Raw genomic sequence first — 25,144 nt, 5'->3', positions numbered from 1 at the left:
CATGGGGTCATGTCTATCTCTCTCTCTCTCTCCCCATCAATCTTTCTCCCTCCCTAATTCTTTTCCTCCACATCTTCCTTCCTATCTCATATTGTAGGCTTTTGATCAAGGTGCCTGCAGACAGAGGGGAAACATTTGCATTTATTTATATTACACCTGTAATGTGTGCAGTGTGCACCGTGCTGGGCTGAGCTGGAACAGGGCACAGGCGTGATGACGGGCCATCGCAAATCACACGTGGCGGCCCAGTCATCTGCAGCAGGCTGTGATGTGATGTTTTGCATTTCAAAGATATCTATTTTCCCAAGTGTGTCCAATTAAGCCTTTTTCTCATTGTTTTATTCTCTCCTTCGTTAGGATAAGACGACCAATCAGATGCTCCTGAATGCCGAGATGCTCCTGAAAGAGCTCGGGACCAGGGATAACGTCAAGGTATTATATCATCGTTCATCTTGAGGCTTAGAGACTCAGAGGTTCCTTGGCGGCCATTACCATTTTTGCTTGGTCATCATCATGAGTGCTTTGTGAGACGACACAGTAGCAGGTATAGCCCAACGCTGGTACACAGATAGATCTCTGCCTGTGTAGTGTGATGCTAATCATAAATCATACAAGACAAGGCTATCTCTTGGGTGTTACATGTAATCTGGGCTACTTTTAAACCACTTCATTCCACACCTTGACTAAATTGTATAAGGAGTGGTTGAGTGGTTCAAATGACTGCATAAGTGTATTATTAAATGAGGAGTTGTAATCTGGACGAAGATCCTGAGGCAAGATAAAGCAGTGAGAAGAAGAAGCACGTACAGCACAAAATGGTTCCTATTAGCACAATGTAGTTACAATTCTCCAATGGATTTAACAGCAGCCTTTATGCTTGATGCAATTAGACTACTTGAATTGTGGTGGCAGTGTTAACTTAGCCAGCCTCACACTCTTCTTTAAAGCATTAGCTTCCACTCTCTTCCACTCTTTTGATGTCGCATAAAGCTTAGCCTACTTCATTGCTTATTGAATTTTTAGTGCATCAGGGATAGCGTACAGACGTTTCGGCTTTGCAGCCTTATTCAGTGTTTAGGCACAAATCTTTTTCATTCAAAACAGCATTTGTAGGGAACATAGGTGAGTAACCGATGAGCAGCAGGTGCTTCTAATCAGGGTTGCCACTCATCTGCCAATCAGGGATGTAGCTTCTCTGGTCTACCTACAGTTGAAGGCGGAAGTTTACATACACTTAGGTTGGAGTCATTAAAACTCGTTTTTCAACCAATCTACAAATTTCTTATTTACGAACTATAGTTTTGGCAAGTCGGTTAGGACATCTACTTGTGCGTGACACAAGTAATCTTTCCAACAATTGTTTACAGACAGATTGTTTCACTTATAATTCACTGTATCACAATTCCAGTGGGTCAGAAGTTTACATACACTAAGTTGACTGTGCCTTTAAACAGCTTGGAAAATTCCAGAAAATGATGTCATGGCTTTAGAAGCTTCTGATAGGCTAATTGACATCATTTGAGTCAATTGGAGGTGTACCTGTGGATGTATTTCAAGGCCTACCTTCAAACTCAGTGCTGCTTTGCTTGACATCATGGGAAAATCAAAAGAAATCAGCCAAGACCTCAGAAAAAGAATTGTAGACCTCCACAAGTCTGGTTCATCCTTGGGAGCAATTTCCAAACGCCTGAAGGTACCACGTTCATCTGTAAAAAAAAAAAAGCACGCAAGTTTAAACACCATGGGACCACGCAGCCATCATACTGCTCAGGAAGGAAACGCGTTCTGTCTCCTAGAGATGAACGTACTTTGGTGCGAAAAGTGCAAATCAATCCCAGAACAACAGCAAAGGACCTTGTGAAGATGCTGAAGGAAACAGGTACAAAAGTATCTATATCCACAGTAAAACGAGTCCTATATCGACATAACCTGAAAGGCCGCTCAGCAAGGAAGAAGCCACTGCTCCAAAACTGCCATATAAAAGCCAGACTACGGTTTGCAACTGCACATGGGGACAAAGATCGTACTTTTTGGAGAAATGTCCTCTGGTCTGATGAAACAAAAATAGAACTGTTATAATGACCATCGTTATGTTTGGAGGAAAAAGGGGGTTGTTTGCAAGCCGAAGATCACCATCCCAACCGTGAAGCACGGGGATGGCAGCATCATGCTGTGGAGGTGCTTTGCTGCAGGAGGGACTGGTGCACTTCACAAAATAGATGGCATCATGAGGAAGGAAAATTATGTGGATATATTGAAGCAACATCTCAAGACATCAGTCAGGAAGTTAAAGCTTGGTTTCTTGCAAATGGGTCTTCCAAATGGACAATGACCCCAAGCATACTTCCAAAGTTGTGGCAAAATGGCTTAAAGACAACAAAGTCAAGGTATTGGAGTGGCCATCACAAAGCCCTGACCTCAATCCTATAGAACATTTGTGGGCAGAACTGAAAAAGCATGCACGAGCAAGGAGGCCTACAAACCTGACTCAGTTACACCAGCTCTGTCAGGAGGAATGGGTCAAAATTCACCCAACTTATTGTGGGAAGCTTGTGGAAGGCTACCCGAAATGTTTGACCCAAGTTAGACAATTTAAAGGCAATGCTACCAAATACTAATTGAGTGTATGTAAACTTCTGACCCACTGAGAATGTGATGCAATAAGTCAAAGCTGAAATAAATCATTCTCTCTACTATTATTCTGACATTTCACATTCTTAAAATAAAGTGGTGATCCTAACTGACCTATGACAGGGAATTCTTACTAGGATTAAATGTCAGGAATTGTGAAAAAACTGAGTTTAAATGTATTTGGCTAAGGTGTATGTAAACTTCCGACTTCAACTGTATATACAAGTTACAGTCACAAAGACATACAGAAATATAGGGTATGGGAGTGGGCCCGAAGGGCATTTGAGTGCATCAGCCGTGAACAATTCATGAATCAATTGCCTTAGGTGTCCACTCACTTGGATATATTATATCAATTCATGAGATGGCTTACCGCAAAGAACATCAGACTCGGCCGTTCATAAATATGTGGGGCTAACTCAGAAATTATATGTAAAGTCTGATATGGACAGTGTTCTTGTATAACAGTCTAAATGTGGCTTATAGGAAGAAGGTGAAATCTCGTACTTCATCGTTTAAAACGTGTTGGGATACAGAATTTAATTTAGATATCCACATGGCTTCTCTTTGGAGTAATTTGTTGTTGTAATCACCTCTGTGTGGTGGATGAACATTTTCGATCCCGACTCAACGCAATTCATTAATAGAGTGATTTTGTTCTATAAAGTGTCTCGCAACTGGCGAGGTGATATATTGACGTCTGATAGTGGGTTTATGTTCTCCAAGGCGTACTTTCAATTCACGGGTTTTACACACCAACCAAACTTCTGGGAGAGCGCGATGGTCCCATTTTGATTAACTCTTTTGATGTCCACCATGTTTGATTCACCTAATGGGAGTCTAGCAAAAGGTCCCCCTGGGGTTGAGGGAAAAGGAATCCGGTGCATTGTGGATTTCATGAAAAACAGCCGTCAAAATAACTTTAGCGCTAGCATTGTATAAACCAAAATGGCATTTTGCAGCGCAATTATTTAAGTCGCTAATGCTGTAGTCGAACACAAATGTCTTGGGGAGTGTATGTGGGAGAGCGTGAGAGAAAAAGTGTGTGTGTGTGTGTGTGTGCGCGCAGTATTATAGTAGGCACAAACACCATCTAATCTTAATTAGACCAGCACTATCAGCGGGGGTGCTGTCTTTCTAGAACATTCTTCTTCTCCACCACTGGAGATACAGGCACTGGGAGCATCTTACAGAGAAAAGTACTCATTCGTTTGTTATGATTTTTTTTAGGGGGGTGACTTGTGTTCCACTTGTGGGGTTTGATCATTGTTGCTTTTTTTGTTCTAGTTGCTGTTATGTAATGAAAATATAATTGTCAAGATGATAATCTAACCCAAGGGCCATGCTTTACATTGGCATTTAACTGGACTAACTACCAGGAGCAACCTGTATCATTTCCATAAAATAAGTCAATCATCACTTTTGCACGCAGAATTTGCTAAATTAACTGAATATCTGATGATGCAATATAGTTCCATAACAGATTTACTTGGAATAATGATACCATGGAATAATAGTTATGTTATGCTAAGTGTTGCCACATCTTGATAACTGTTGTCACTTGTTTTAGTGCGACATAGGTATGGAGTAAGGTACACTCCATGGGCTGGTTTTACAGACCAAGATTAAGACTAGTCATGGACAAAAAAAACTATTTAAATGGAGAATCTCCATTGAACATTCTTCTTAGCCTAGGACTTGCTTTAATCTTTGTCTGGGCAACTGGCCCCATATGCTTTATATTGTCTTTGAACTATAACAGCGATAAACCATCTGCCATGTCTCCAGGTGTGGTTCTACAACCAGGCGTGGCACGGTATTGTATCGTTCCTCAACGTGGCCAACAATGCCATCCTGAGAGGCAACCTGCCGACGGGTCATGACCCCAGGGAGTATGGAATCTCCACCTCCAGCCACCCCCTCAACCTCACCAAGACGCAGCTTTCCTTCCAGGCACTGTAAGTCGGGTTGTATCAGCTCCGGGGTGAAGTTTCCCCTAGGTACAGATCTAGGATCAGTTACCCTCGCCCATTCCTATAACCATAAATGAAGAAAACGCAACGCTGACCCAATATCAGCATCTAGGGGTAGCTTCCCCCTATACCTGTTCTATCACCTGTACGACAGGCCAAGGGGAGCCACAGGGAGGGGGGGCGAGAGGGAGAGACTAAGGGGTTTAGGCAGAGGAGGGAGTGAGGGGAGCTGGAGCAGCAGAATGAATAGCGGGAGTCTGAGACGGAGAGGGAAAAGTGGAGAGGGGGAGAGGGGGAGAATCAGACTGGCGGATAGATGAATGGGGAGATTGAGAGGATGAGGCCTTCTGAGAAATAAAGAGAAGTAGAGATGGGAGAGAGAGGCAGAAAAATGAGTGACGGCGAGAAAGAGAGAGATAAAGACAGAAAGAGAGAGAGAAAGACAGGAAGAGAGAGAGAAAAACAGAGAGTGAGGAACAGCACACGTGAGGTGATCCCATGGGGACCGCACGCTTTCACACACTGTTGCTTTATAACCCAAGCGATCAGTCTGGAGCCCTGAAGCAGCTCCCCCATGAGATCTCTAGTGTTAATGAGGGCGTTATTGAAGTACAAAACCACAAGCCTTCACTGTCTAATGCAGTCTGAGTCTATCATCTATCTAATCTCCATAATCGAGCTTAAATATAACGTAGCATAATACAGAGTAATATAACATAACATTATTACATAACATATGAAAACATACAGTAGCATATAATAGCACTAGCATAAAATAACACAGTATAATAAAATAATTATAAATAACATACAAATCATAGCATAACATACAGGTAACTGCTGAAATAAAGGAAACACCAACATCCCCATGTCCTAATAGGGTGCTGTCCCACCACGAGCTAGAACGGCTTCAATGCACCTTGGCATAGATTTTATGTCTGGAACTCTATCGGAGGGATGCGACACCATTCTTCCACAAGAAATTCCATCATCTGGTGTTTTGTTGATGGTGGTGGAAAACGCTGTCTCAGGCGCAGCTCCGGAATCTTCCATAAGTGTTAAATTGGGTTGAGATCTGGTGACTGAGACGGCCATGGCATATGGTTTACATCGTTTTCATGCTCATCAAACCATTCAGTGGCCACTCGTGCCCTGTGGATGGGGGCATTGTCATCATATGGAGGCATAGCCATGGTAGCCAAAATAATGGCCAAAATAATGGCCTGCCCAGCATTTTTATACACCCTAAGCATGATGGGATATTACTTGTTAAATTATCTCAGGAACCACACCTGTGTGGAAGCACCTGCTTTCAATATACTTTGTATCCTTCATTTACTCATGTTTCCATTATTTTGGCAGTTACCTGTAGCATAGCATAACATAAAGCTATATTTGTGTTGTCCTGTACATCTATCTCTGTAGATGCTTAGTTTTCACACTTTGTTTGCTGAAATGTCAGTTTCGATGTTGAAACCTGATGCGATCCAGTGGACGCGATCAATCATGCCACAGATACCATTTAATTCCTTGTTCCTTTGTTGTGTTACCAAGTAAGGTATTTATGTAGTGGTCGGGTGTTAGCAACAGCGGTGAATTAGAGAGAGAAGCTGGTTTGGCTTGAAGATAATTACGACAGCTTCCAACCCCTAAATTCAGCCCAAGCCCCCTCTCTCTTTCTTTCTGTCTCTGTTTCTGTCTCTCTCTCTCTCTCTCTCTCTCTCTCGCTCTCCATGTGGGCCCTGCCTGTAATTTATTATCCATGATCTAGAGATTAATTTGGGATAATCCTTCCCTGTAAAATGAATTACCAGAGGAAAAAAGCGAGGGAAGCATAGGAGTAAAAAAACAAGTGAGTGTTCATGTCCTATGCGATTGTGCTCGTGTCCCTGCATCATTGCCCTAATTCAAGAGTTGTTCCCCACTCAAAGTATGGTTTTCAATGGATCAGATAGGGATATGTGGTGGGGTGGTTGTGTTCGGGATAGCTTCTGTCCAGGAATTTTGTCTAGACTGCCTGCAGTGCTCTGCTAGTATAAGAAGAGACAGTAAATCATCATGGTGGTTCTATGTGACCTGGAGCTTGCCTTCAGTGAATCAGAGAGACCTGTTCAGTCACTGAATCTCCAATGTCCTTTAATTAAACAGCGCTTGACATTTAGGGCTTTGCGTACCGTCTTCACAGAAGGTATTCGGTTTTCCGGGTAGTTGGAAAGAAACATCCTTTGCCATGCGTTTACATTTCTCCAATCAGAAAATGCATAATTGTATTTACATTGTTAGCACCAAACAGATGTTGAGAAACAAGCAATTATGTGGACAACTAGTCCCTCTGTGTTCAATAGAATGAACAGATTTGCATTATGGATACATTTACTGGAATGGAAAATTGTTTACCTAATCAATTCAAAGACAGATGATTATTTGACCACTTCATTGTGGTTTTCTAACCTCCCTCCACACCTCCATTTTTGAAGCCGTATCTCACTCTAGACCTTGGGCAAAAACACCTGGAACGACCAGGCACAATAAAACACATTAAAAGCTCTCCCCTACTATACTGTTTATTACTTTATTAGCAGGGTGCGTGTTCCCTTATAGTGATTAGCCGCTAGCCCTTGTTCAGGGTTACCTCATTAGCCAATCACTTGCCTCAAATAATTCTCTGCCCCGGCGAACGGGGTCGAGAAACCTGTTGAAAACTGTTGAAAGTGGGGTGGCACCCACTGTGTAAATTATTTCATGTTTACGCATCCTAATTACGTCCAGGCCGTGGCGGGGCGGCACGTGGGGACTAATTTAATATGTTAATTACCCGGCATGTAGTCTGGCGAGAGATTGGTGTGGCGAGGGAGGAGGGAAGTATGTGTTTGTGTGTGTGCCTGCCTGTCTGTCTGTATCTGTATGTGTGCGTGAGAAGGTGGTAGAATATACTGTAGTCTGGTTCACAGCTGAATAAGCGGACGCAGCAAGGACGTTTTGATAGCAAAACGTTTGAAATGAAGATGTATTCTAATGAAGGAGAGGTCAGCAGCTTCTGAGGAGAGAGAAACAGTCGCTAAGCGCCTTGCCCCTCACAAGTAAGTTGGGAAAGAGATGAACTCTTTGAGCCCACTGCCTGCGATCTGCAATTAGCTAATAAACTACACAGGGGGATAACTAAGACCTTAACATCTATAATCGCCAACTCCTCTAGTGTTTCTTCTTCAATGTGGATAAAATAGCAAAGAAGAAATCCAGTTGGAGGAAGTTTTTATTTTGGAGTCTCCATACCAGCTAAGATGAATAATTGAAGTGCTGTTGAATGACCTTTGACCCCAAACGTCCAGCACCTCTCTGGTGCAGTTTCCATTTCTTGTTTGTGAACTTCCAAAACCTCCTCCTACCCAAAACTCTGTTAGATGTGACAGCAGAGAGCAGAAAGAGGGTGATCTATTCATCAAAAGAGACCAGCAGGAGCTCTGAATTGACAGAATGTGAAAGTATGGAAGGCAAGACAGCACAACATGCCTTTAGCGGGGTGAATTATATTCAAACAGCATGGAGGATCAAGAGTTTCCAAGAAGAATCGTCATTGGCTCTCGGAAATGTTTTCTGTAGTTTTGCCTGATTGCCTGATTGCACGAAAAGAGAATTCAGTCAAATTGAGTCATCTATTGGGAACAAGCTAATACATAAACTTACAGTACATTATAGAACATAGATAGAATTGATCCAACTGGCCTTATTTTACCTATAAATAAAACCATACGGGACTTGTCTGCTTATACTTAGACATTTGGTTTCATTTTAGTCATTAACCCTAAAAGCACCAACTGGGGTACATTTTGACCCCAAGGTGTCAAAAACGTCATAATTTCTAAACCTTTGTTTTTTATCCTTCTGAAATGTAAGGACTTTGTCAAGCAACTACTTACACATTTTTTTTTTACATGATTTCTGTGTTAACCCTTTGACACCAACAAATGGGTGTGATCATTCTATAGTGGTCCCTGCAACTTACGCACAAACCGGTGTGATTAGAACGCTTATTTAGAATGTCCAGTTTCGATTGACGCAACAGTCACTGTTTTTTCACAGAAACATTTTGCACAAACACAGTCCTTACAAAGTTATGTCCTGAATATGACCAGTTTATTTTGGATTCAATGTTCAGACATTCACAGATATAGCGACAGCATAACACAGTCCTCCAAACCGGAAAATGTAGGCTACATTAGTCCTAGCGCTAACTGAGGAAAGATTGACATAACACAAGCTGTCATATTTAGCTAACTTTCGTCTGACAGAAACCACAATATTAATTAGCTAATAGCAATTACTATTTACAATTCATCACATCACGGGTGAGCTCACCATTGATCGAAATAATTTAGTAAAACACTTTCAAAAAATCAAAAGTAATCCGACGATGGTAGTTTGTGCACCACATTTGTCACAGAGGTAGATGTAAGTACCCTGAAAATATATAGATATGGTGCCACCCCAAATTTGGCCCCTGGGGGCCATGGCAGCCACTATAACTGAAAAATAAAGACAAAATGTAAATACATTTTTAGCTTTCAGTCAATGTCTCTATACCAAGTTGAGAGTCTCATATTTCAGATGCAATAGCGGACATGCATAAAGATGGCGGCCCGTATGTACTTACCACAAATGCTTTATTTGCAAAGTTTGCCATATCAGACAGTGCTCTCAGAGTTTCCATTACTTTTTTTTGTATTAGCAGTAGCACAGTAAACTTGATCCCAATTCTAGCTCCGGCAGCAATTTGATTTATTGACATATTGAACCATGTCGCGCGCTGTAGTTTAAGAACTCTGTAGGTAGTGCTAAAAATAAGGACGCCATATCTGAATTCCTCCATCTTTATGCACCTTCGCTATTGGAACTGAGTTGATAGCCCATAGCGTTCCAAATGTAGAACTAATTGTCTGATGGCACCCCCGTCCATATCACGCATATCAGCAGTCATCCTAGGTTGTACCGGTGTGTCAGATTAGCTTAATCACCCATTTATCAGCCTCTGAGTATCACAGAAACACAGCACCTTGAATGAATAGCAGAAAAATATGAATGACAAGTTGCTTTGGATGAAATTGATCAAAATAACTGTTCAAAACATGAAAAACATAAAAAAACTGATATTTTTTTACCCCAAATTTGACTGTAAATGTGTGGATTTTTTAAATATGATTATTTAGGGGACTTAAAACGATTTACTTGTGTTACAAAAGGTTAATAAAAGAGAAAGTGTTACTGCTTAATATACAGTATCTCTTTGCAATCATTACCAATTTGTGGTAAAAAAAATACTTCTGTTGGTGCCTTTAGGGTTATAAATATATTGGCACTTTTAGAGTTATAAATATGTTCCCACTTTTTGGGTTAAGTAGACACTCTTATCCAGAGCAACTAAAGTATAGGTAAAACATTTCAGTAGCATTGGGTTCGTTCCAGGTCAAAGGCAAGATTAATGACACGATTTGGGCAGAAAGTGTGAGATTCACTCAGAATGAAACTCAACACCTGGAAAGGTTATGAGGCTTATTTCCACAGAAAGGCCTCTTCACCTATCCTCCATCTACAGCCCCTCAGGGCTAGGCAGACATTGGCCTCAGGTCCCTGGACAATGACTGTGTTCCAAATGGCACCCTATTCTCTGTATAGTGCACTACTTTTGACAAGGGCCCTATGGGTCCGGTCAAAAGTAGTGCACTATATAAGGAATAGGGTGCCATTTGGAATGCATCCAATGTCAAGTTCATAACATAGTTCCCTCTTTACCACCGTGACCCTATCTGCTCCCTAGAGTCCTCGCGTGTTAGGACTAATTGTCAGGTGAAAGGTCTGGGTGGCCTCTGGTTCTTGTTTGTTAGTAAAGGAAGGATATGGGCTTCAAATGTGTCCTCGGTTTTCCTCTGATGTTGGCTACTCCTACTGTTTCTTAGTGAGTCATTAATTCATTATGGGAAAGAAGCAAAACAAGGGAAACACAATTTGGGAAACGCATGAAAGCAAAACACTTATAGAATGATAAAAACAAGCTGTTCACACACCAGACTAAATATTGTATGGTCCTTTAGGACTGATCTGTTCGGTTTAGGCCAAGTTACTGTAGAGCACATGACAGAAGATGTAAAAGGGTAATGAATACAGTTCATGATTGATGGATCGACACTAACAAAATCAATCACTCTTAATGGTGGAGTTCAATATTTTACAACTTCATGCTAGATGGTTCTGCACACTGAAAGTTGTCTGTGGGCCGGGAGAAACTGTAATCCATGGTTTGGTTGTCTTTAAATAGTCCCTTCACCTTACTTTAGCTACTGCTAGCTAAAAATTCATGGCAGTGATGGGGTCATGCCGGACCTGTAAAAAAAAAGAAAGGAAAAAAGGCTAAATCAACTGAAATAAACTAAATTATTTGGTTTGAATTTACATATAGGTGATTTGGCAATTGTTTTGCCCCCATCACTTCAATGTATTTTTAGCTAGCAGTTGCTACAATTAGCCGACGTTTGTAGTGGCTGCTTAAAGAATACCAAATCATAGATTAGGGTTTATCATCTAACATTGAGTTGTAAAATACTTAACTTCCCCTTTAAAACAATTGACCCTTTACCAGTTATTCAAATATCAACCAGACCTATTGATCATGCTAGGAGATCACACAGGATCAAACCTGTACTCAACTTCCTGTTTTCTCTCCTTCTTCAGGGCCGCCACCTCCACCGATGTGGTGGTGTCCATCTGTGTCATCTTTGCCATGTCCTTCATCCCAGCAAGCTTCGTCCTCTTCCTCATCCAGGAGCGTGTCAGCAAGGCCAAGCACTTGCAGTTTGTCAGTGGCGTCAACCCGACCGTCTACTGGGTCGCCAACTTCGCCTGGGATATTGTAAGCTATCTTCATTACAGAATTTAATAGTACAGAATTCAACTTTATTGTCCAATAGGAATCGAAAATGTGTCTTTTTGCTGTCTTATGTAATTCCCAACCCTCCGGACACCACACACAGCCACGGAGAAGGGCCCCTGGAACACATTAGGTGTTAAGTATCTTGCTCAAGGGCAAAACGGTAGTTGCCTGACTCTGCTCTATGTTCACTACATACTTCAGTCTGAGACTGCCATCATTGAAGTCGTTTGTGGCGACATCAAAATGAGGGGTGTTGTACAAAGTAATCAGCGATTGGATCATTTCTAACCAATCAGAGTATCAAAGCCAATGACGCATTTTCAAAACGCTGCTTTACCCACGTGTGTTCTGGCTCTGGCCCAACCCATCAGTTTCTGAGACCAATCAGTACGGTTAGAATGTGTTTGCATTCTAGAAATCGTCAGATCCTCACTCACTGCAGAGAAGAAACAAACGTCCGTGGGCGTGGCGTAGAGTTTTGCCGGAACAGTTTGGGTAGCAAGGCAACAATGGCAGTAGTTGGCACCTGAGATTCTGATGCCAGCAAACCTCCAGTTTCTCCGCCATCTCACCCCTAATTGGTGTCCAAACCAGGGGGTACGCAATGGCATTCTACCGTCCACCATGAGTATCGAAACCCCAACCAAATTAACTCTGGATGTTGTAATTGGTCGAGTGATGATTTAAATTAAATTCAGAGGGATAGGAATATGGTCACAAGTGAGACGTGTCGAATAACCCACTAGCCTTTCCATCAGTGCCACATGATGTGTCTTAGATTGCTGTTACAGTGTCCATATTATGACAGTCTGTCTCAGCACATTATTCAACACTAAGTAGATTTGGATAAGGATACATCGGAGTAGATCATCCAAAGGCTGTATTGAACGAATACTCATCAGCGGCATTAATGGCAAATGTACCTGTGATTGCAATGGCTGCTTGGAAGCCCATGTCTGAGTAACTGTTATTGGCTAGTGTTAAATTATTGATACCAGCTGTTCCCATTTGTTATGCTCAACAAGCTTAGCAGTGGCAAACAGTGATGCAAAGTGGTACAACATGGGCACTTTCCCTCAGGCTTAATAGCGGTAAACCGTCTATCAGGTAACTCAGCACTATTGGCCGTTATGCTGGAGGAATGATTACAAAGTGAAAGACAAATGTTATTATGCAGACAGTCGAAAGGTTTTAGCCAGGAGCAGTTACAATTTGCATATAGTTCCCCAACAATTGTAATATTTTACAACAGCATTATTATTTTTTTATGGAATGCGGTCAAAAAGCTCTGTTAGATGGTGAGCTTAAGCATTTTCGCTCTCCCTGAATGCTTCCCAATGGTATGTGTGACTATGGTTCTCATTTAAATTACAGTGCCCTCCGTTATTGGGACAGTGAAGCATTCTTTCTTCTTTTGGCTGTATACTTCAAAGGTTTTGAATGTAGATGCTGCCATGATTACAAATATTATACCCCCCAAAAAATGCTAACCTCCCCTGTTATTGTAAAGGTGAGAGGTTAGCATGTCTTGGGGGTATGATATATGTGTGTCTGTAGCTTTATCACTTATCATTATTCACGATTCATTCAGGATTATCTGTAATCATGGTAGCATCCACATTCAAAACCTTTGAAGTATACAGCCAAAAGAAGAAAAAATGCTTCACTGTCCCAATAATTACGGATGGCATTACGGAGAACTATAGTCACACATAGCACTGGGAAGCATTCAGGGAGTTCACCATCTGACAGAGCTTTTGGACCGCATTCCATACCATTCCTTAAAATAAATTAGGCACAGAGGGAGAAATGTGGAGGAGAAGTTTGAAAATCATATGTTCTTTTTTATATATATGTATTTTTTTTCCCACATCGATTCCTCATTCCTATTGCTGTATTTAGCGATTCGTTAGGCAATATCATGATAGTAAAACTAGTTTTTTAGAATATAAATATTTTTGTATACTACATTTTGGTACATTGTGAGATGGTTTTCATTAGATTTGTTCAGTCAGGCCAGCCTCAGTCCCGTCTCCTCATATGAAGGGGAATAGATTGCTCTCTTGCAAATGAGCAAATGAAAGAGGGTAGCTGGGAAAGCTAATTAAAACCTAATCTATAGAATTCCCATTTACTGGAGTTCAACATCTTTTCTTTCTTTCAGAGAGTGTAACTACATAGTCTAATAAGGGGTTATACATGTTTTATTACAGTGTAACTACATGGTCTAATAAGGGGTTATACATGTTTTATTACAGTGTAACTACATAGTCTAATAAGGGGTTATACATGCTTTATTACAGTGTAACTACATGGTCTAATAAGGGGTTATACATGTTTTATTACAGTGTAACTACATAGTCTAATAAGGGGTTATACATGCTTTATTACAGTGTAACTACATAGTCTAATAACGGGTTATACATGCTTTATTACAGTGTAACTTCATAGTCTAAAAAGGAGTTATACATGTTTTATTACAGTGTAACTACATAGTCTAATAAGGGGTTATACATGCTTTATTACAGTGTAACTACATAGTCTAATAAGGGGTTATGTGTGCTTTATTACAGTGTAACTACATAGTCTAATAAGGTGTTATACATGCTTTATTACAGTGTAACTATATAGTCTAAGGGGTTATACATGCTTTATTACAGTGTAACTACATAGTCTAATAAGGGGTTGTGTGTGCTTTATTACAGTGTAACTAAATAGTCTAAAAGGGAGTTATACATGCTTTATTACAGTGTAACTACATAGTCTAAAAAGGTGTTATACATGCTTTATTACAGTTTAACTACATAGTCTAATAAGGGGTTATACATGTTTAATAAAGTGTAACTACATAGTCTAAGGGGTTATGTGTGCTTTATTAAAGTGTAACTACATAGTCTAATAAGGTGTTATACATGCTTTATTACAGTGTAATTACATAGTCTAATAAGGGGTTATACATGTTTAATACAGTGTAACTACATATTCTAATAAGGGGTTATGTGTGCTTTATTACAGTGTAACTACATAGTCTAATAATGGTTATGCATGATTTATTAGAGTGTAACTACATAGTCTAAAAAGTAGTTATAAATGTTTAATACAGTTTAACTACATCGTCTAATAAGGGGTTATGTGTGCTTTATTACAATGTAACTACATAGTCTAATAAGGGGTTAAACATGTTTTATTACAGTGTAAATACATAGTCTAATAAGGGGTTATGTTTGCTTTATTACAGTGTAACTATAGAATCTAATAAGGGGTTATGCATGCTTTATTACAGAGTAACTACATATTCTAATAAGGGGTTATTCATATTTTATTACAGTGTAATTACGTAGTCTAATAAGGGGTAATACATGCTTTATTACAGAGTAACTACATAGTCTAATAAGGGGTTATACATGCTTTATTACAGTGTAACTACAAGGTCTAAAAAGGTGTTATACATGCTTTATTACAGTGTAACTACATAGTCTAATAAGGGGTTATACATGTTTAATACAGTGTAACTACATAGTCTAATAAGGGGTTATACATGTTTTATTAGAGTGTAAATACATGGTCTAATAAGAGGTTATACATGTGTTATTACAGCGTAACTACATGGTCTAATAAGGGGTTATACATGTTTAATACAGTGTAACTACATATTCTAATAAGGGGTTATGTGTGCTTTATTACAGTGTAACTACATGGTCTAATAAGGGGTCATACATGTTTTATTACAGTGTAACTACATAGTCTAATAAGGAGTTATACATGTTTAATACAGTGTAACTACATAGTCTAATAAGGGGTTATGTGTGCTTTATTACAATGTAACTACATAGTCTAATAAGGGGTTATACATGTTTTATTACAGCGTAACTACAAAGTCTAAGGGGTTATACATGTTTTATTACAGTGTAACTACATGGTCTAATAATGGGTTATACATGTTATATTACAGTGTAACTACATGGTCTAATAAAATCAAATCAAATCAAATCAAATTTTATTGGTCACATGCGCCGAATACAACAGGTGCAGACATTACAGTGAAATGCTTACTTACAGCCCTTAACCAACAGTGCATTTATTTTAAACAAAAAAGTAAGAATAAAACAACAACAAAAAAGTGTTGAGAAAAAAAGAGCAGAAGTAAAAATAAAGTGACAGTAGGGAGGCTATATATACAATAGAATAAAGTGACAGTAGGGAGGCTATATATACAGGGGGGTACCGTTGCATAGTCAATGTGCGGGGGCACCGGCTAGTTGAGGTAGTTGAGGTAATATGTACATGTGGGTAGAGTTAAAGTGACTATGCATAAATACTTAACAGAGTAGCAGCAGCGTAAAAAGTATGGGGTGGGGGGGCAGTGCAAATAGTCCGGGTAGCCATGATTAGCTGTTCAGGAGTCTTATGGCTTGGGGGTAGAAGCTGTTGAGAAGTCTTTTGGACCTAGACTTGGCACTCCGGTACCGCTTGCCGTGCGGTAGCAGAGAGAACAGTCTATGACTAGGGTGACTGGATTCTTTGACAATTTTGAGGGCCTTCCTCTGACACCGCCTGGTATAGAGGTCCTGGATGGCAGGGAGCTTTGCCCCTGTGATGTACTGGGCCGTACGCACTACCCTCTGTAGTGCCTTGCGGTCAGAGGCCAAGCAGTTGCCATACCAGGCGGTGATGCAACCAGTCAGGATGCTCTCGATGGTGCAGCTGTAGAATTTTTTGAGGATCTGAGGACCCATGCCAAATCTTTTTAGTCTCCTGAGGGGGAATAGGCTTTGGGTTATACATGTTATATTACAGTGTAACTACATGGTCTAATAATGGGTTATACATGTTTTATTACAGTTTAATTACGTAGTATAATAAGTGGTTATACATGTTTTATTGCAGTGTAACTACATGGTCTAATATGGGGTTATACATGCTTTATTACAGTGTAACTACATAGTGTAATAAGGAGTTATACATGTTTTATTATAGAGTAACTACATAGTCTAATAAGGGGTTATGTTATTTTTACAGTGTAACTATATGGTCTAATAAGGGGTTATACATGTTTTATTACAGCGTAACTACATGGTCTAATAAGGGGTTATACAAGTTTTATTACAGTGTAACTACATGGTCTAATGAGGGTTATACATGTTTTATTACAGTTTAATTACGTAGTATAATAAGTGGTTAGACATGTTTTATTGCAGTGTAACTACATGGTCTAATAAGGGGTTATGTGTGCTTTATTACAGTGTAACTATATAGTCTAATAAGGAGTTATACATGCATCATTACAGTGTAACTACATAGTCTAATAAGGGGTTATACATGTTTTATTACAGTGTAACTAAGTAGTCTAATAAGGGATTATACATGTTTTTTTTTTACAGCGTAACTACATGGTCTAATAAGGGTTTATACATGTTTATTGCAGTGTAACTACATGGTCTAATAAGGGGTTATACATGCTTTATTACAGTGTAACTACATAGTCTAATAAGGTGTTATACATGCTTTATTGCAGTGTAACTACATGGTCTAATAAAATAAAAGGGGTTATACATGTTTATTACAGTGTAACTACATAGTCTAATAAGTTGTTATACATTATTTATTACAGTGTACCTACATAGTCTAATAAGGGGTTATACATTGTTATTACAGTTTAACTACATAGTCTAATAAGGGGTTATACATGTTTATTGCACTGTAACTACATGGTCTAATAAGGGGTTATACATGCTTTATTACAGTGTAACTACATAGTCTAATAAGGTGTTATACATGCTTTATTACAGTGTAACTACATAGTCTAATAAGGGGTTATACATGTTTAATACAGTGTAACTACATAGTCTAAGGGATTATGTGTGCTTTATTACAGTGTAACTACATAGTCTAATAAGGTGTTATACATTCTTTATTACAGTGTACCTACATAGTCTAATAAGGGGTTATACATATTTAATACGGTGTAACTACATGGTCTAATAAGGGGTTATACATGCTTTATTACAGTGTAACTACATAGTCTAATAAGGGGTTATACATGTTTTATTACAGTGTAACTACATGGTCTAATAAGGGGTCATACATGTTTTATTACAGTGTAACTACATGGTCTAATATGGGGTTATACATGTTTTATTACAGCGTAACTACCTGGTCTAATAAGGGGTTATACATGTTTTATTACAGTGTAACTACATGGTCTAATAAGGGGTTATACATGTTTAATACAGTGTAACTACACAGTCTAAGGGGTTATGTGTGCTTTATTAAAGTGTAACTACATAGTCTAAGGTGTTATACAAGCATTATTACAGTGTAATTACATAGTCTAATAAGGGGTTATACATGTTTAATACAGTGTAACTACATATTCTAATAAGGGGTTATGTGTGCTTTATTACTGTATAACTATATAGTCTAATAACGGGTTATACATGCTTTATTACAGTGTAACTACATAGTCTAATAATGGGTTATGCATGCTTTATTAGAGTGTAACTACATAGTCTAAAAAGTAGTTATAAATGTTTTATTACAGTGTAATTACGTAGTCTAATAAGGGGTTATACATGTTTTATTACAGTGTAACTACATGGTGTAATAAGGTGTTATACATGTTTTATTACAGTGTAACTACATGGTCTAATAAGGTGTTATACATGCTTTATTACAGTGTAACTACAAGGTCTAATAAGGGGTTATACATGGTTTATTACAGTGTAACTACATGGTCTAATAAGGGATTATACATGTTTTATTACAGTGTAACTACATGGTCTAATAAGGTGTTATACATGCTTTATTACAGTGTAACTACAAGGTCTAATAAGGGGTTATACATGGTTTATTACAGTGTAACTACATGGTCTAATAAGGGGTTATACATGGTTTATTACAGTGTAACTACATGGTCTAATAAGGGGTTATGTGCTTTATTACAGTTTAACTACATAGTCTAATAAGGTGTTGTGTGCTTTATTACAGTGTAACTACATAGTCTAATAATGGGTTATGCATGCTTTATTAGAGTGTAACTACATAGTCTAAAAAGTAGTTATAAATGTTTTATTACAGTGTAATTACGTAGTCTAATAAGGGGTTATCCATGTTTAATACAGTGTAACTACATAGTCTAATAAGGGGTTATGTGTGCTTTATTACAGTCTAACTATATAGTCTAATAAGGGGTTATACATGTTTTATTGCATTGTATCTACAAGGTCTAATAAGGGGTTATACATGGTTTATTACAGTGTAACTACATGGTCTAATAAGGGGTTATACATGGTTTATTACAGTGTAACTACATGGTCTAATAAGGGGTTATGTGCTTTATTACAGTTTAACTACATAGTCTAATAAGGTGTTGTGTGCTTTATTACAGTGTAACTACATAGTCTAAAAGGGGGTTATACATGCTTTATTACAGTGTATCTACATAGTCTAAGGAGTTATACATGTTTTATTACAGTGTAACTACATGGTCTAATATGGGGTTGTGTGTGCTTTATTACAGTGTAACTTCATAGTCTAAAAGGGGGTTATACATGTTTTATTACAGTGCAACTACATGGTCTAATAAGGGGTTATACATGTTTTATTACAGTGTAACTACATGGTCTAATATGGGGTTATACATGTTTTATTGCAGTGTAACTACATGGTCTAATATGGGGTTATACATGTTTTATTGCAGTGTAACTACATGGTCTAATAAGGGGTTATACATGCTTTATTACAGTGTAACTACATGGTCTAATAACGGGTTGTGTGTGCTTTATTACAGTGTAACTACATAGTCCCGTGTCTAATAGTCATCGTCATCTTCCTGTGCTTCCAACAAAAAGCCTACGTGTCCCTTCCTAACCTACCAGCTTTGATTCTGCTACTGGTAATGTATGGGTAAGTAGCACCAAAATTATATCCATATGTTTATGTGCTGACTTACCCAGTTCAAATAAGTGTTCTATGGAGTTGTACTATGGATGTAATGTTCATATGGAGCAAGAAGTTTGAAATGTTTGTATTGCGGTACGAAAAGTTGAAATTGACTTATTAGATCCTTGTTATGCCCACATAGTGCACAGTCAGCGAACATCTCATGCACTCTACAAATAATATTTGAGTGTTGTTCAACTTCAAATTGACCCGTTTTCCATATAGTATGCCACAGTCAATACAGTCCAGTGAGCTCCAAAAGTATTGGGACAGTGACACATTTGTTGTTGTTTTGGCTCTGTACTCCAGCACTTTGGATTTGAAATGATACAATGACTATGAGGTTAAGGTGCAGACTGTGTCCTTCACGTCTGTATACCCCTCTTCATGTATCTCCCCCTGTCTCATTTAGTACTGTGCTGTTTAAATAGTAAAGTATGAAAGATGATGCTATTCACTTAACCGTCTGTGTTTTCAGGTGGTCTATCACACCCATGATGTACCCAGCCTCGTTTATCTTCAGCGTCCCCAGCACGGCCTACGTGGTGCTGACCTGCATCAACCTCTTCATCGGCATCAATGGGAGCGTGGCCACCTTCGTCATGGAGCTGTTCGCTGATGATGTAGGTGATGCGTGTTGCCTCTTTCCTAAATCTTCATGTGTACGGTGTCCATATTAGGATAGCTTCGGAGTAACAAGGGGTAGGTGTCTGTGTCCTTTTGGCTGTCCTAATGTGGACACCGTACAAATACACACGTTTCATCAAAGAAATGATTGCTCACTCAACTATTATATCAGGATTATTACATTTTTGTCTAGCTAATTGATCCCTTTCCTCAATATACTGCTGTGTATTCTTGTGTAGGCTTTCAACTTGTTCGAGGGAGATTTTCCTCCTGGAATTCCTTTTTTGCTTTTAACTCACTCGATATTTTAAATTCTCTTTAATGTTTAATTGTGAGGTGAGGATTGTGTCTTTGGAGAATGTGCTTCATCCATTTTTCATTTATACCAAAAGCTTCCCATTCTCCCTGGAGAATCAAAAGACAAAGAAGGAGAAAGGAGAAATGAAGAAAGCGACTAAGAGAAAAATTCAACTGGAGAGAAGATAGATGGGAACAATGAGAGTGGTAGAGTGAGAGATGCTATTTTTTAGTCTCATGGTTGTTTTTGTTTAGACTGAATTGTCAGTTATCAAAAGCATGGCTGTTTCAATACTTACCGAGATAACAATGAGATAATTTCATGAAAAATACTCATACACTGAACAAAAATATAAATGCAACATGTAAAGTGTTGGTCCCATTTTTCATGATCTGAAATAAAAAATCCCCGAATATTTTCCATACGCACAAAAAGCTTATTTTTCTCAAATGTTGTGCACAAGTTAGTTGACATCCCTCTTAGTGACCATTTATCCTTTGCCAAGATAATCCATCACCCTGACATGTGTGGCATATCAAGAAGCTGATTAAACAGCATGATCATTACACAGGTGCACCTTGTGCTGGGGACAATAAAATGCCACTTTATAATGAGCAGTTTTGTCACACAACAAAATGCCACCGATGTCTCAAGTTTTGAGGGAGTGTGCAATTGTCATGCTGACTGCAGGAATGGTGGGGTGGGGTGGGGGGGGGATATTTCTGTCTGTATTAAAGCCCTTTTGTGGGGAAAAACTCATTCTGATTGGCTGGGCCTGGCTCCCCAGTGGGTGGGCCTATGCCCTCCAACGCCCACCGATGGCTGCATCCCAGCCCAGTCATGTGAAATCCATAGATTAGGGCCTAATGAATTTATTTCAATTCACTGATTCCCTTATATGAACTGTAACTCAGTAAAATCTCTGAAATTGTTGCATGTTGCGTTTATATTTTTGTTCAGTATATTTATACTAAGGACACCATTTTCTTAGTTTAACCGGTCTTTATAAGCTGGAGCGTGAAGTCACAAGCTCTGCTGGGCAGCTAATGCGTAGAAACCTAGCGGTGCCAAATGCCCTGGTCTGCCCTAGAAAGCATATGTAAATTATAGTCGCTAGAACGGCCCAAACATTTTTTTAGATGCCCGTTTTGGGCTCTAAAATGTGTTTATTGTGATCAAGTTCGATCCCCACTGTGAATTATTTTAAAGTTCGCTACAAATCGAGATATTTAATTAAATTAGTGAATACTCACTACACTTGCTACACATTGAGCATCTTTGCCGCTTTGATTGGCCAACATTAACAACAACGATTTTAATATTCAAATAACAGTGCACATCCCGAGAGAGAGAGAGAGAGAGAGAGCGAGAGAGAGAGAGAGAGAGAGAGAGAGAGAGAGTAAAACAGAGCGAGAGAGAGAGAGAGAGCATACAACACAGAGAGAGCATACAACAGAGAGAGAGCATATGAGAGAGAGGGAGAGCATACAACAGAGATAGCGAGAGAGAGAGAGAGAGAGCATACGACAGAGAGAGAGAGAGAGAGAGAGAGAGAGAGAGAGAGAGAGATAGAGAGAGGGAGAGAGAGGGAGAGAACCATACAACAGAGAGAGAGATTGAGAGAGAGAGAACATACAACAGAGAGAGAGAGAGAGAGCGAGAGAACATACAACAGAGAGAACGAGAGAGCATTTGTGCTTATCCATGTGTGCACATATCATCAAATTCTTGCTACCAACAGAATGTTATTTATATGGGGGATACAATCTTCCCAGCTCTGCAGATTTTGCTGCGAAGAGACAGAATCAATAGATCATTTGTTTTGGTACTGTCCATTTGTAGCTTGTTTTTGGACACAGGTCCAGGAATGGCTAAAGGATTGCAATATTTACCTGGAGCTAACCCTGCAGATAGCACTACTGGGTGATCTGAAAAGTCATAGTCAATCGATCATTAACATAATAATACTATTAGTAAAAGTGTTTATTTTCAATTCACAATCTGTAGAAACAATGAAAATAGAAAGGTTCAGAACTTTTGTAAGACATCACAGTACAGTGGAAATATATATGGCAAATAGAAATCCTATATGGATGGTGTTAAAAGATAGATGGGAGGTGTTGAATGGAATTGAAGGATGGGACTAATAACTATCAACAAACAATAACAAGAGGCATGCTGTGCCCATAATAAGTGTATGGGTTGTAGGTTGGGAGCTTTTGTGAAGGAGCACAGTTAGAAAGATATGGCATATAGAAGCAAACCGGATGGACATCATGAAAATGATCGGAGAGGTTCAGAGTAGAAGAAGTTCAGGAGAAAGAACAAACAAAATGTAATTATTGTAAAATTGACTGTGTCCATAAAATGTAGAGAGTGGGTATGGGCTGGAAGTAGAGGCCTAGGCGTTGTTGTTCACTAGTTTACTCCAAGTGGGGAAAGGGTGGCGGGGTTGGAAAGTAATAAAGGGGAATATATATTTAAAAAAATTAAAGGATATGTATGTATGTGTGTGTGTATGTATGTGTGTGTGTGTATGTGTGTATATGTATTTGTATATATGTATGTGTATGTGTATATATATATATATATATGTATGTATGTATGTGTGTATATGTATATATATATATATATATATATAAAACATGGGGGATTGGAAGTGATGCAGACAATTACATTGATGGAAGTTACAATCTATCTGCAATATTAAGCTGATTAAAAAAAAATTTGAAATACCTTTTAAAATGAGGCTAAAACTAATTGAATGTGTCATTGAACCAATTGCACTTTATGGCAGCGAGGTGTGGGGTCCACTTGCAAAACAAGATTTCACCAAATGGGACAAACCCCCATTGAAACCATGAATGCAGAGTTCTGTAAGATTCTCCTACATGTCCAGAGGAAAACTACAAACAATGCATGCAGCGCAGAATTAGGCCAATATCCACTAATAATAAAAACTCAAAAAATAGCAATTAAGTTTTATCTAAAATACAGTGACCCCCTCTCATATCATTACCAAGCCCTGCAATGCCAAGAGCTGAGCAAAGAAAATAGTCCCCTCATCCAGCTGGTGCTGGGGCTGAGTTCACAAACCTGTTCTATTAACACACTGAAGCCTCAGGACCAGAACATCCAATCAATCAGAATAAACCAAATTACAACACAGTCAAAACAAAACTCCATTGCTTATTGGGAAACACAAGCACAAAGTAAAATGCAGTGCTATCTGGCCCTAAAACGACAGTACACAGTGGCTAACTATTTGACCATGGTTACTGATCAAAACCTTAGAAAAACCTTGACAAAGTACAGGCTCAGTGAGCACAGCCTTGCCATTGAGAAGGGTAGACACAGGAAAACCTGGCTCCCTGTAGAGGAAAGGCTGTGCAACCACCGCATCACAGCAGAACCTGAGACAGAGCTGCATTTCCTGACAAAATGTTAAAAACATAAAACAATTAGAGAGTGTCATTTCCCCAAATTTGAAACCATTTTCAAGGTTTCAAAGACCTCTCTGATGAGAATAGGCTACCCGTCCTGTTGGGGGAGGACGCAGAGAGCTGTGGGTTGGCAGCACACTACATTGCTGCCTGCCATAAGATGAGGGACAGTGTCTGACAGACCAACCAACCTGCACATGTCCTCTATATTGTTATTGTTCAATGGTTATTTTGACCCTTGGTTATTGTTGTTTCTGTTGTCCCATTGACAATATTGATTATGATCATTTTAATTATGTTAATAGTGTAAATATTCAAAGTAAGCTTTGGCAATATGTACATTGTTACGTCATGCCAATAAAGCTAATTTAATTTGAGAGAGAGAGAGAGAGAGAGAGAGAGAGAGAGAGAGAGAGAGAGCATACAACAGAGAGAGAGAGAGAGCATACAACAGAGAGAGAGAGAGAGCATACAACAGAGAGAGAGAGAGAACATACAACAGAGAGAGAGCATACAACAGAGAGAGAGAGAACATACAACAGAGAGAGAGAGAGAGCATACAACAGAGAGAGAGAGAGAACATACAACAGAGAGAGAACATACAACAGAGAGAGAGAGAGAGAACATACAACAGAGAGAACGAGGGAGCATTTGTGCTTATCCATGTGTGCACATACCTAGTGTGTGAGAGAGAGAGAGAGCGTGTGTGCATGCTAGTGTTGTAAGCACTTCACTCCAACAAGTTGCAACATCAGGTTCCCCCATCTGAGCTTCAGCTTCACAAGTCAGCTACAGTTGAAGTCGGATGTTTACATACACCTTAGCCAAATACATTTAAGCTTTTTCACAATTCCTGACATTTAATCCTAGTAAAAATTCCCTGTCTTAGGTCAGTTAGGATCACCACTTTATTTTAAGAATGTGAAATGTCAGAATGATAGTAGAGAGAATGATTTATTTCAGCTTTTATTTATTTCATCACATTCCCAGTGGGTCAAAAGTTTACATACACTCAATTAGTATTTGGTAGCATTGCCTTTAAATTGTTTAACTTGGGTCAAACGTTTCGGGTAGTCTTCCACAAACTTCCCACAATAATTTGGGTGAATTAAGGCCCATTCCTCCTGACAGAGCTGGTGTAACTGAGTCAGGTTTGTAGGCCTCCTTGCTCGCACATGCTTTTTCAGTTCTGCCCACAAATGTTCTATAGGATTTAGGTCTTTGTGATGGCCACTCCAATACCTTGACTTTGTTGTCCTTAAGCCATTTTGCTACAACTTTGGAAGTATGCTTGGGGTCATTGTCCATT

The 25,144-nt window shown here is 39.1% G+C and overlaps 1 protein-coding gene across 1 annotated transcript in view; it reads left to right on the top strand.

The window, feature by feature from the left end:
• Window positions 1-25,144, top strand: part of LOC311112981 (phospholipid-transporting ATPase ABCA1-like) — a 207,230-nt gene that overhangs the window by 137,256 nt on the left and 44,830 nt on the right. Inside the window, exons 34-38 of the mRNA XM_084156107.1 lie at window positions 358-432; window positions 4,420-4,589; window positions 11,328-11,505; window positions 19,316-19,431; window positions 19,946-20,090. Of these exons, the coding sequence (XP_084012233.1) occupies window positions 358-432; window positions 4,420-4,589; window positions 11,328-11,505; window positions 19,316-19,431; window positions 19,946-20,090 (684 nt within the window). The remainder of the gene's footprint in view (window positions 1-357; window positions 433-4,419; window positions 4,590-11,327; window positions 11,506-19,315; window positions 19,432-19,945; window positions 20,091-25,144) is intronic.

This window comes from Coregonus lavaretus (assembly GCF_964263955.1).
Source record: "Coregonus lavaretus genome assembly, chromosome: 39".
In the NCBI taxonomy this organism is placed as follows: Eukaryota; Metazoa; Chordata; class Actinopteri; order Salmoniformes; family Salmonidae; genus Coregonus; species Coregonus lavaretus.
The sequence above is the reverse complement of the archived record's forward strand: the minus strand, read 5'-3'. Positions and strand labels throughout refer to the sequence as shown.